Raw genomic sequence first — 13,094 nt, 5'->3', positions numbered from 1 at the left:
CATGAGGTAAAGAAGAATCCTCGAGTGTCAGCTAAAGACCTACAGAAATCTCTGGCACATGCTAACATTCTTGTTGACACATCTACAATAAGGAAAACATTAAACAAGAATGGAGTACATGGGAGGACACCACGGAGGAAGCCATTGCTGTACAAAAAGAATATTGCAGCACGTTTAAAGTTTGCAAAAGAGCACCTGGATGTTCCACAGCACTACTGGCAAAATATACTGAGGACAGATGACACCAAGATTGAGTTGTTTGGGAAGAACACACAACACTATGTGTGGAGAAAAAAAGGCCCAGCACACCAACATCAAAACCTCATCCCCACTGTAAAACATGGCGGAGGGAGCATCATGGTTTGGGGCTGCTTTGCTGCCTCAGGGCTGGACGGATTGTTGTCATTGATGGGAAAATGAATTCCAGAGTTTATCAAGACATTTTGCAGGAAAACGTACGACCATCTGTCCGCCAACTGAAGCTCCGCAGAGGATGGGTGATGCAACAGGACAATGACCCAAAGCATACAAGTAATTCAACAAAACAATGGCTGCAACAGCACAGAATACGCCTTCTGGAGTGGCCCAGTCAGAGTCCTGACCTCAACCCGAGTGAAATGCTGTGGCATGACCTTAAGAGAGCGATTCACACCAGACATCCCAAGAATATTGCTACACTGAAACAGTTTTGTGAAGAGGAGTGGTCCAAAAATTACTCCAGATCGTTGTGCAGGTCTGATCTGCAACTACAGGAAACGTTTGGTTGAGGTTATTGCTGCCAAAGGAGGGTCAACCAGTTATTAAGTCCAAAGGTTCACATACTTTTTCCTCCCTGCACTGTGAATGTTTACATGTTATGTGTAATTAAACCATGGCAACATCTAATGTTTGTGTAGTATTATGTTCAGCAGACTGTGTTCTTCTATTGTTGTGACTTAGATGATGTTCAGAGCACATTTTATGCCCAATTCATGCAAAACTCCACGTAATCTCAAGGGGTTCACATACTTTTTCTTGCAACTGTATTCGTGACATCAAATGGTGAAGAAAAGAGAATAATACGCACTAACCAGATAGCGCTATATAAACGCATGTAGATGATGAGATCATCTAGGTGTGAGCATCTGGACCCGGGTGTTCTGATTATGGCAACATCTATCGCAGCATTACAGCAGGATTTCCAAATGGCAGGGGTATGATTGAAGACCACCGGAGGGAGCCAGCAACCAGGATCACTTCAGACCAGGTATCCCAAAGCATATAGTATGTTCGCCGACCACCAGGGGGAAAAAGAGCTCAGGAGAGTATCCAATAGTTTCCTTGGGGAAAATTGGCTCAAGCGAAAATGAGCCAGAGGACAAAAATATCTAAGTGTAGCATTACTTTATTTAGAATTTGCAGTAAAATGATAAAATATAACTCACATAATATGCAAAAAAGGGGCCCATTGGCCAGACAAGAAGAGGTCCACGTGGATAGAAAGTCACTGAGGGCAGCTATCTGACATGTTTCGTGCCACGCACGTTCTCAAAGAAAGCTGGGTCCAGATGCTCACACCTAGATGATCTCATCATCTACATGCGTTTATATAGCGCTATCTGGTTAGTGCGTATTATTCTCTTTTCTTCACCATTTGATGTCACGAATATATTGAAGTTTGCTACAAACAGACTGTCACTCATCCTCACGTTTGAACTTGGGAAATCCACTCATGAACTTATCCATGCTTGGCGATATATAGCCATGTGCGTTATGCACCATTTTGCACATATATAAGCATATTTCTCAAATTCGAAGTAATATACATGCGTTTGGTATTTTGTTTGTTTTATATCATATAGGAGCGCTGCATGCTTGTTTTATATATTGATACAACTACTAGGGCCAATTTAGACTGGAGCCAATTAACCTACCGGCATGTCTTTGGAGTGTCAGAGGAAACCCACGCAGGCACAGGGAGAACATGCAAACTCCAGGCAGGTGGTGCCGTGGTTGGGATTCGACCGATGACCCAAGTACTGCCAGACGAAAGTGCTCAAATCACTGATAAATTTTAGATAAACAATATGAATAATGAAATACATGGTTTTATATATTGTGGTGCTGACTTGATGTGCCTAGAAAGTCCTTAAGTGCTGCTATTGGATATTGTGGTACTGAGTTGATGCGCCTAGAAAGTCCGTAAGTGCTGCCAATGGATATTGTGGTACTGAGTTGATGTGCCTAGAAAGTCCGTAAGTGCTGCCATTGGATATTGTGGTACTGAGTTGATGCGCCTAGAAAGTCCGTAAGTGCTGCCATTGGATATTGTGGTAGTGCGTTGATGTGCCTAGAAAGTCCGTAAGTGCTGCCATTGGATATTGTGGTACTGAGTTGATGTACCTAGAAAATCTGTAAGTGCTGCCAATGGATATTGTGGTACTGAGTTGATGCGCCTAGAAAGTCCGTAAGTGGCCATTGGATATTGTGGTACTGAGTTGATGTGCCTAGAAAGTCCGTAAGTGGCCATTGGATATTGTGGTACTGAGTTGATGCGCCTAGAAAATCTGTAAGTGCTGCCATTGGATATTGTGGTACTGGGTTGATGTGCCTAGAAAGTCCGTAACTGCTGCCAATGGATATTGTGGTACTGAGTTGATGCGCCTAGAAAGTCCGTAAGTGGCCATTGGATATTGTGGTACTGAGTTGATGCGCCTAGAAAGTCCGTAAGTGCTGCCATTGGATATTGTGGTACTGAGTTGATGCGCCTAGAAAGTCCGTAAGTGCTGCCATTGGATATTGTGGTACTGAGTTGATGCGCCTAGAAAGTCCGTAAGTGCTGCCATTGGATATTGTGGTACTGAGTTGATGCGCCTAGAAAGTCCGTAAGTGCTGCCATTGGATATTGTGGTACTGAGTTGATGCGCCTAGAAAGTCCGTAAGTGCTGCCATTGGATATTGTGGTACTGAGTTGATGCGCCTAGAAAGTCCGTAAGTGCTGCCATTGGATATTGTGGTACTGAGTTGATGCGCCTAGAAAGTCCGTAAGTGCTGCCATTGGATATTGTGGTACTGAGTTGATGTGCCTAGAAAGTCCGTAAGTGCTGCCATTGGATTTGGATCTTTGAACTTGGGACGTGGCACCGCTATATCTATTTGGTATGACACCATGAGGGCAGCACAGTGTCTTAGTGGTTAGCACGTTTGCCTTGCAGTAAATGGGTCATGGGTTCGATTCCCGTCCATGGCGCCTCCTGCATGGAGTTTGCATGTTCTCCCTGTGCTTGCGTGGGTTTACTCCGGGTGCTCCGGTTTCCTCCCACTCTCCAAAGACATGCTGGTAGGTTAATTGGCTCCTGTCTAAAAAAATAAATTGTCCTAGTTTCATCCTGGCAGGATCTCCTGCATGGTGGGGGTTGGGGAAAGACATGGCAACCTACCCTGTAATAATAATTGCTAAGAGAATTCATGGAAAAAGTCGCTTACGCGTCCATGCAGTCGCCAAGGGTCGGATACGACTAAACGGATAGATAGATAGAGATGACACCATGGTGTCATGGTATCTAATGGTATGACACATAAGCCACCCTATGGTCTCCAACTTCCTCTAATTCATTTGTTACCATCCACTCCAATCGCTTTGAGCGCCCACCAGTTAATGGTCAAGCGAGGAGTGCAGCTTCAGATATGGACTCTATTGAGTTCTAGACGTTGGGTATGTTCCTGACAATCCTTAGAACCGAAGAAGCCACTTGGATGGGCAATGAAGCATCTTCAACTCTACAGAACCAGTCCAGTTGGGTGTGAAGAACTCCTACTAGCTATACGGTACCATGACCTGGATCAATGAGAACCCTCATGGTGGAACCCCTCATTAGGTCGACTCTTCTACATAATACTGCAAAGCAATGGAAGGATCGTGGCATTGTGTTCCAGGCTGTGGAAAGACGCACAACCATATAAAAAGAAACGCCGTTGTATGCCGTAGAGAAGAAAAGCTGCTGCCCAGTAATATATTGCCGCTTTTATTTATGTCCACCAAGCACAATATAGACAGATGAAACGGGGTTCTCTGGGAGCGCTCGCAATGACACAGCTCATGAAGAGGCAGCTGGAGCACCAATCCAGTGCACCCCACAATATCAGTACCTGGGATCCTGGTAGGTGGAGTCTCCCCTCTTCACCCACCCCTGAGCTTCAACCATCCCACCCACATAGCGAAGGGATAGAACCATCAGTCTTGGGGGAGGGCTCTCGCAAACATCGTGCTGGTATAGTTTTTTTACATTCGCGTTCTACATAAGGTTTTGTGAAACATTTGTGTTTGTTTTTTTTTGTTTTTTTTTTCTCAGGAGAGAAAAAAATTTCTGAAACTAAATGAGAAATCCAATCCAGACATTTCCAAACAAACGATTCTAAGATTACATTTACTGAATGTGTCTTTATTAGGAAGCGCCAACAAATATTAATGATGAAATAAAATCCATCTGCTGGCTGTTGAGATTGGAAGAGAACGGTCTGCAGGAGAGTCATCTATAGCACGGGTCTCCAAATTGGGATGATTTACTGCCAGACCTTAGAGGAGCTGGATTGTGGCCATTGGGTGTCCTGGTGTCAGTGGGAGAAATAGCGCCCCATCATTGGTGTCCATGGGAGGAATAGCGCCCCATCATTGGTGTCAGTGGGAGGAATAGCGCCCCATCATTGGTGTCCATGGGAGGAATAGCGCCCCATCATTGGTGTCAGTGGGAGGAATAGCGCCCCATCATTGGTGTCAGTGGGAGGAATAGTGCCCCATCATTGGTATCAGTGGGAGGAATAGTGCCCCATCATTGGTGTCAGTGGGAGGAATAGTGTCTTATCGCTGGTGTCAGTGGGAGGAATAGTGCCCCGTCATTGGTGTCAGTGGGAGGAATAGTGCCCCGTCATTGGTGTCAGTGGGAGGAATAGTGCCCCATCATTGGTGTCAGTGGGAGGAATAGTGCCCCATCATTGGTGTCCGTGGGAGGAATAGCGCCCCATCATTGGTGTCAGTGGGAGGAATAGTGTCCCATCATTGGTGTCAGTGGGAGGAATAGTGCCCCATCATTGGTATCAGTTGGAGGAATAGTGCCCCATCATTGGTGTCAGTGGGAGGAATAGTGCCCCATCATTGGTGTCAGTGGGAGGAATAGTGCCCCATCATTGGTGTCCGTGGGAGGAATAGTGCCCCATCATTGGTGTCCATGGGAGGAATAGCGCCCCATCATTGGTGTCCATGGGAGGAATAGCGCCCCATCATTGGTGTCAGTGGGAGGAATAGCGCCCCATCGTTGGTGTCAGTGGGAGGAATAGTGCCCCATCATTGGTGTCCGTGGGAGGAATAGCGCCCCATCATTGGTATCAGTGGGAGGAATAGTGCCCCATCGTTGGTGTCAGTGGGAGGAATAGTGCCCCATCATTGGTGTCAGTGGGAGGAATAGTGCTCCATCATTGGTGTCAGTGGGAGGAACAGTGCCCCATCATTGGTGTCAGTGGGAGGAATAGTGCTCCATCATTGGTGTCAGTGGGAGGAATAGTGCTCCATCATTGGTGTCAGTGGGAGGAACAGTGCCCCATCATTGGTGTCAGTGGGAGGAATAGTGCTCCATCATTGGTGTCAGTGGGGGGAATAGTGCCCCATCATTGGTGTCCGTGGGAGGAATAGCGCCCCATCATTGGTGTCATTGGAGGAATAGCGCCCCATCATTGGTGTCCGTGGGAGGAATAGTGCCCCATCATTGGTGTCCGTGGGAGGAATAGTGCCCCATCATTGGTATCAGTGGGAGGAATAGTGCCCCATCATTGGTGTCAGTGGGAGGAATAGTGCCCCATCATTGGTATCAGTGGGAGGAATAGTGCCCCATCATTGGTATCAGTGGGAGGAATAGTGCCCCATCATTGGTGTCAGTGGGAGGAATAGTGCCCCATCATTGGTGTCAGTGGGAGGAATAGTGTCCCATCATTGGTATCAGTGGGAGGAATAGTGCCCCATCATTGGTGTCAGTGGGAGGAATAGTGTCCCATCGCTGGTGTCAGTGGGAGGAATAGTGCCCCGTCATTGGTGTCAGTGGGAGGAATAGTGCCCCGTCATTAGTGTCAGTGGGAGGAATAGTGCCCCATCATTGGTATCAGTGGGAGGAATGGTGCCCCATCATTGGTGTCAGTGGGAGGAATAGTGCCCCATCATTGGTGTCAGTGGGAGGAATAGTGCCCTATCATTGGTGTCAGTGGGAGGAATAGTGCCCCATCATTGGTGTCAGTGGGAGGAATAGTGTCCCATCATTGGTGTCAGTGGGAGGAATAGTGTCCCATCATTGGTGTCAGTGGGAGGAATAGTGCCCCAAGGGCTGGATAAAGGCAAGCACATGGCTGCATCTGGCCCCTGGGCCACAGTTTGGAGACCCCTGATCTATAGGATCCAATTACATCCTCTGCAGTACTGTGCTCTTCCCACAAATCACTTTCAGACAATAGTAACCCTTCATTCACACGAAGTATTCATTACTGAACGTTGTTTTGACTGGAGAGCTCATTAGACTCAGATCATTGTGTGATTTTGTTCTGTTTTTGGAAAGTCTTCAACATTTTAAGTGGTTAATATTCGTCTTTTTTTCATTTAGATGACCCCAAAGCTGCGCATGAAGTCTTAGGAAGCATTTCAGAGGTGTCAATGGGCAGGACGAGTATTCCGTATATTCAGATTGGTGGGTGAAATGATGATATTATTAATATGACTTATTGTACGAGTCTCTTTAGTGGTACATTCTTGAGGTTCTGTACCAAAGGTTCTGGTATCGTCTGAACCTGAGGGTGTGCAGGGGGAGGGGAACACTTTGTCATGCCTTCAGCAGGTGTACAAGTGGGACTTTTAGGTGGTTTCGCTCCTCAGTGCCACCCAAAAACACATCAATTCCTTGTGGACTGACCCTTTAACTATATATCCTGGAAAGGTTCGTCCTGTTCACTCCAGCCTCTGGTGATGAGCGATCTCTGCACCCCAGAACACCCCGAGATCTCTAAGCACTTGGAATTCACAGAACACCTAAAATGATAAATTCTCCCATGACAGCAAATCACATGACACCATTCCGCTCACACTATTGGATCAGAATGTTCGCACTGTTCAGTCCGGGATCTAACATCAACCAACTGTCACAATGTTTCTTTTTGTATCTTTTAAGGGGCAACAAAGTCCAGCCTACTCTCGGCTCCCAGTATCGTCAGCATGTTTGTTCCCGCCCCCGAGGATTTTTCTGATGACCAGCCCACAATAATGTCTGATAAGTAGGTGTCCAGAGAACCCAGACGGGGATCATGACTTTCAGAATGGATGTAAATGTCTTCTGTATGCATGAACTAGATAGATAGATAGATAGATAGATAGATAGATAGATAGATAGATAGATAGATAGATAGATGATAGATAGATAGATAGATAGATAGATAGATAATAGATAGATAGATAGATAGATAGATAGATAGATAGATAGATAGATAGATAATAGATAGATGATAGATAGATAGATAATAGATAGATAATAGATAGATAATAGATAGATAGATAGATGATAGATAGATAATAGATAGATAGATAGATAGATAGATAGATAGATAGATAATAGATAGATAGATAGATAGATAGATAGATAGATAGATAGATAATAGATAGATAATAGATAGATAGATAGATAGATAGATAGATAGATAATAGATAGATAGATAGATGATAGATAGATAATAGATAGATAGATAGATAGATAAATAGATAATAGATAGATAATAGATAGATAGATAGATAGATAGATAGATAGATAGATAATAGATAGATAGATAGATAGATAGATAGATAGATAATAGATAGATAGATAGATAGATAGATAGATAGATAGATAGATAGATAGATAGATAGATAATAGATAGATAGATAGATAATAGATAGATAGATAGATAGATAATAGATAATAGATAATAGATAGATAGATAGATAGATAGATAATAGATAGATAGATAGATAATAGATAGATAGATAGATAGATAGATAGATAGATAATAGATAGATAATGAGAACTACTTCTGTAGATACATAGATTGATAAAAGAGATATTTAATTTATATCTATAAATCTCTAACTTTCTTAGTTTGGAACAAGACAACAGAAAGTTGATTATGTTTCTATGTGTGAAGATAGATAAATATTGGATGTGTAGATAGATCCATAGATATTAGGTAGGTAGATATGTCCATAGATATTAGGTAGGTAGATATGTCCATAGATATTAGGTAGGTAGATATGTACATATTGCATCTATAGGTAGGTAGAATACACATAGATGGATGAGTAGATAAATGCTGTGTATTGTTCTTTAGGTGCCATGACTGTGGAGCCATTCTGGAGGAGTATGATGAGGAAACTTTAGGCCTGGCCATCGTTGTTTTGCTGACATTCATTCACCTGAGCCCGGACTTGGCGGCTCCTCTGCTGCTGGATATCATGCAATCTGTGGGCAGGTATGACGTTGCCAGAGTGATAACCAGTGATAAGCTTGGATTCGACTGAACCCCGAAGTGAGCTGTCATTCCTGGTCAATGAGGTGCGGCCGGGACATTGTCATTGGCCTAATGTGGCCATATTAGGTCAGTGATGTCACAAATATCCCCGCCCCCTTTGTGTACGTGCAACTGCAGGATGGGGAATCCCCCGCCCACAGCTCACTGACCCGGCATTGACTGCTGTGTTTGGACCAAACCTGGGGTTGAGGTTAAGCTCAGCCCTAGCGATACTAAAGAAAAAAAGAAAACTAATGCAGCCATCCCATCTAGGGACTAGTATGCTTCTTTAGAGGACATTTTCAGTTTTGGGGTTAGATCCATTTTAAATTGAGGTGTGCGGGCACAAAATCCCAGGACACGTGTGGGGGGAGGGGCACGTGACATAAATTGAACGGTACGTTGTCATTGGTTCTGTATATATCGGTAATTATTTCCATATTGATTGTTTTGCGGATTAGGTTGGCGTCCAGTACAAGTTTCTCCAATCATGCTGAAAGGTAAATAATAAGTTGCATCTCCATATACATATGTGCGTGGCGTGTATCCGTGCGCCTCCACTCGTTATCGCCATTTTGTGTTACGCTGCTTTATGTTTCATTGAAAAGCTTACTAATGACATTTTTAAGTTGACCCCTCCCCCCCCCATCCAGAACTGAAAGCAATGTGGTGGAGGACCTACCTTACCCTAGGTTCAGACTGGATGCGGTGCGACTTTCAGGCAGTTTGGAGTGCGATTTGGGTTTGACAGCTACGATTGTAATGCAGTTTTAATAGTCTATGGAGCTAATCACGCAAAGGACCCTTTTTTACATTTTTTTTTAACCACTTCCTGTCCTGCCCATGCATATAAACAGCCGGACGGTGGCAGTGCAGGGGCGGGGGGCCTTCCCACCCCCTGCTTGTGCGCGCTCCCTGGCTGCGCGTAGCACCACTATCCGGTGCCCGCTGTGTCCTCCGGACACTGTGGAACACCGATCACTGTACGGGACTTCTGTACGAGGTCCCGATCATGTGATCACTGATTGGCCAAACAGTGATCACATGCAGAGTAGTACCCAAGATGTCACTTCTGACATTGCTTACTACGTGTGAAATCTTGAATGATCACACAGATCACATGGTACAGGGCTATTCACAACAGCCTTGTACCATGTGACAAGCTGTGACCAATCACAGCTCACACAATATTTCTCAATGACTGCAGGAATGCAGCCAGAGAGGAGAAATGATTCCTCTTACAGCCTTTATGGGTGTAAAAGCAATCAGTGTAAAAAAAAATAAAAAATCTTCATCCCCCCCCACAAGTAGTACAGTGTCACCATGGAGACCCCACACTGCTAGGGTGACAGTATGTTAAAAAAAACCCATAAATAATAATAAAAAAAAATAAAATAACAATGTAAAAAAAATGTTTAAAAATTATAATTTTTGGTTATAAACTAATTTGGGTTTTTGTTTTTCACTAAAAAGATAACGGAATAAATTTTGGCCAAGATTTTGATGAAATATTATTTATTTGCAAAATTTTATAAGAAAAACACTTTTTTTTTCAAATTGTTTGGACTTTTTCATTTATATAGCAAAAAAAATAAAAATCCCAGTGGTGAATAAATACCACCAAAATCCCACCAAAATAAAGTTTTATCTGTCTCAAAAAAATGCTAAAAAATTCATATGGGTACAGTGTTGCATGACCGCGCAATTGTCATTCACAGCGTGATAGCGCTGAAAGCTGAAAATTGGCCTGGACTGGAAGGGGGGGAAAGTGTCCGGACTGGAAGGGGGGGAAAGTGTCCGGACTGGAAGGGGGGGAAAGTGTCCGGACTGGAAGGGGGGGAAAGTGTCCGGTCTGGAAGGGGGGAAAGTGTCCGGACTGGAAGGGGGGGAAAGTGTCCGGACTGGAAGGGGGTGAAAGTGTCCGGACTGGAAGGGGGTGAAAGTGTCCGGACTGGAAGGGGGTGAAAGTGTCCAGACTGGAAGGGGGTGAAAGTGTCCGGACTGGAAGGGGGGAAAGTGTCCGGACTGGAAGGGGGTGAAAATGTCCGGACTGGAAGGGGGTGAAAGTGTCCGGACTGGAAGGGGGTGAAAGTGTCCAGACTGGAAGGGGGTGAAAGTGTCCGGACTGGAAGGGGGGAAAGTGTCCGGACTGGAAGGGGGTGAAAGTGTCCGGACTGGAAGGGGGTGAAAGTGTCCGGACTGGAAGGGGGAAAGTGTCCGGACTGGAAGGGGGGAAAGTGTCCAGACTGGAAGGGGGGGAAAGTGTCCGGACTGGAAGGGGGTGAAAGTGTCCGGACTGGAAGGGGGAAAGTGTCCGGACTGGAAGGGGGGAAAGTGTCCAGACTGGAAGGGGGGGAAAGTGTCCAGACTGGAAGGGGGGAAAGTGTCCAGACTGGAAGGGGGGGGAGTGTCCAGACTGGAAGGGGGGGGGGAGTGTCCGGACTGGAAGAAGGGGGGAGTGTCCAGACTGGAAGAGGGGGGGAGTGTCCAGACTGGAAGAGGGGGGGAAAGAGTCCGGACTGGAAGGGGGGGGGGAGTGTCCGGACTGGAAGGGGGGGGGGAGTGTCCGGACTGGAAGGGGGTGAAAGTGTCCGGACTGGAAGGGGGGGAAAGTGTCCGGACTGGAAGGGGGGAAAGTGTCCGGACTGGAAGGGGGGTGGAAAGTGTCCGGACTGGAAGTGGTTAACCATCAGATTCGCACCACATAGATGTGAACGGCCTTGGTAGGAAACTATGTTATTTCGCTTGGCATGCAAATCTATGCGTTCTGGAATGCATCTGAACCGCATATGTTTGCATCAATGTGAACCAGGGCGGAAAGTCAATCTGCCAAAATATTAACAATTTTTATTCGATGCTTGGGCTCAGCCATTATTGTGATGTGGGTGTAAGTATACTTAGTGTGTGGTGTGGCTGGGCAGATAGTAATGAAGCTTGGGTTGCTTGGTTGAGCAGCTTCTTATGGAGGCAAAGATAGGGATACATAGGAACCATGATATAATGCAAGGTTCCTGGTTAGGATGTTGTCATCAGACGATCCATCTGTGAGTGTTTGGTTGAGGAGCACATTGTACAGAAGGTCGGTTGAGGAGCAACTTGTAAAGAAGATCGGGTTGAGGAGCAGCTTGTTCATAAGATTGGTTGAGGAGCACCTTGTACAAAAGGTCTATTGAGGAGCACCTTGCACAGAAGGTCGGTTGAAGAACAGCTTGTACAGAAGGTCGGTTGAGGAGCAGCGTGTACAAAAGGTCAGTTGAGGAGCACCTTGTACATAAGTTCAGTTGAGGAGCACCTTGTACAGAAGGTTATTTGAGGAGCAGCTTGCACAGAAGCTTGTTTGAGAAGCACCTTGTACAGAAGGTCAGTTGAGGAACACCTTGTACAGAAGGTCGGTTGAGGAGCACCTTGTACAGAAGGTCATTTGTGGAGCAGCTTCTACAAAAGGTTAGTTCCGGAGCACCTTGTACAGAATGTTGGTTGAGGAGCATCTTGTAAAGGTCGGTTGAGGAGCAGCTTGCACAGAAGGTTGGTTGAGGAGCTCCTTACAGAAGGTCGTTTGAGGAGCAGCTTGTACAGAAGTTCAGTTGAGAAGTACCTTGTACAGAAGGTTGGTTGATGTGTACCTTGTACAGACAGTCGGTTGAGGAGCAGCTTGTACAGAAGATCAGTTGAGGAGCACTTTGTACAGAACGTCCTGCAACATGGTGGTTCATTGAAAGTCTTGACAATTTGGATAGTAGTATACAGCTGATATTTTTTGGGGAATGTGAGGACCACATTGCAGGCAGTGCAGAAAGTCCACCAAGCACAGTGAGCTTTGGAGTCACACAGAAGCACATGGACTATACGGTCATCTTTGCACTTGCAAGTAGCTTAAGGGCTCAATATATCAGAACATGGTGCAATTACTCCTGCTGACACCAATGATGGGGAACCATTTCTTCCACTGACACCAATGATGGCACGCTATTCCTCAAACTAACACCGACGGGGCACTATATCTCCCACTGACACCAATGATGGGGCACTATTCCTACCACTGATACCAATGATGGGACACTATTCCTCCCATTGATACCAATGATGGTGCATTATTCCTCCCACTGACACCAATGATGGGGCACTATTCCTCCCACTGATACCAATGATGGGACACTATTCCTACCACTGATACCAATGATGGGACACTATTCCTCCCATTGATACCAATGATGGTGCATTATTCCTCCCACTGATACCAATGATGGGACACTATTCCTCCCACTGACACCAATGATGGGGCACTATTCCTCCCACTGATACCAATGATGGGACACTATTCCTCCCACTGACACCAATGATGGGACACTATTCCTACCACTGATACCAACGATGGGGCACTATTCCTCCCACTGATACCAATGATGGTGCATTATTCCTCCCACCGATACCAATGATGGGGCACTATTCCTCCCACTGATACCAATGATGGGGCACTATTCCTCCCACTGACACCAATGATGGGGCACTATTCCTCCCACTGACACCAATGATGGGGCACTATTCCT

General features: G+C 45.5%; 1 protein-coding gene across 1 annotated transcript in view; it reads left to right on the top strand.

Annotated features, from left to right (window-relative positions):
- Positions 1–3,780: 3,780 nt before the first annotated feature.
- Positions 3,781–13,094, top strand: part of LOC149430625 (protein unc-79 homolog) — a 78,881-nt gene continuing 69,567 nt past the window's right edge. The window contains exons 1-5 of the mRNA XM_089666180.1: positions 3,781–4,139; positions 6,621–6,704; positions 7,182–7,284; positions 8,368–8,508; positions 9,009–9,047. Coding sequence (XP_089522306.1) covers positions 4,037–4,139; positions 6,621–6,704; positions 7,182–7,284; positions 8,368–8,508; positions 9,009–9,047 — 470 coding nt within the window. The 5' untranslated portion in view covers positions 3,781–4,036. The remainder of the gene's footprint in view (positions 4,140–6,620; positions 6,705–7,181; positions 7,285–8,367; positions 8,509–9,008; positions 9,048–13,094) is intronic.

The sequence above is a fragment of the Staurois parvus genome, unplaced genomic scaffold, assembly GCF_062004578.1.
Source record: "Staurois parvus isolate SC_StPar_1 unplaced genomic scaffold, SC_StPar_1.0 ptg002575l, whole genome shotgun sequence".
In the NCBI taxonomy this organism is placed as follows: domain Eukaryota; kingdom Metazoa; phylum Chordata; class Amphibia; order Anura; family Ranidae; genus Staurois; species Staurois parvus.
The sequence above is the reverse complement of the archived record's forward strand: the minus strand, read 5'-3'. Positions and strand labels throughout refer to the sequence as shown.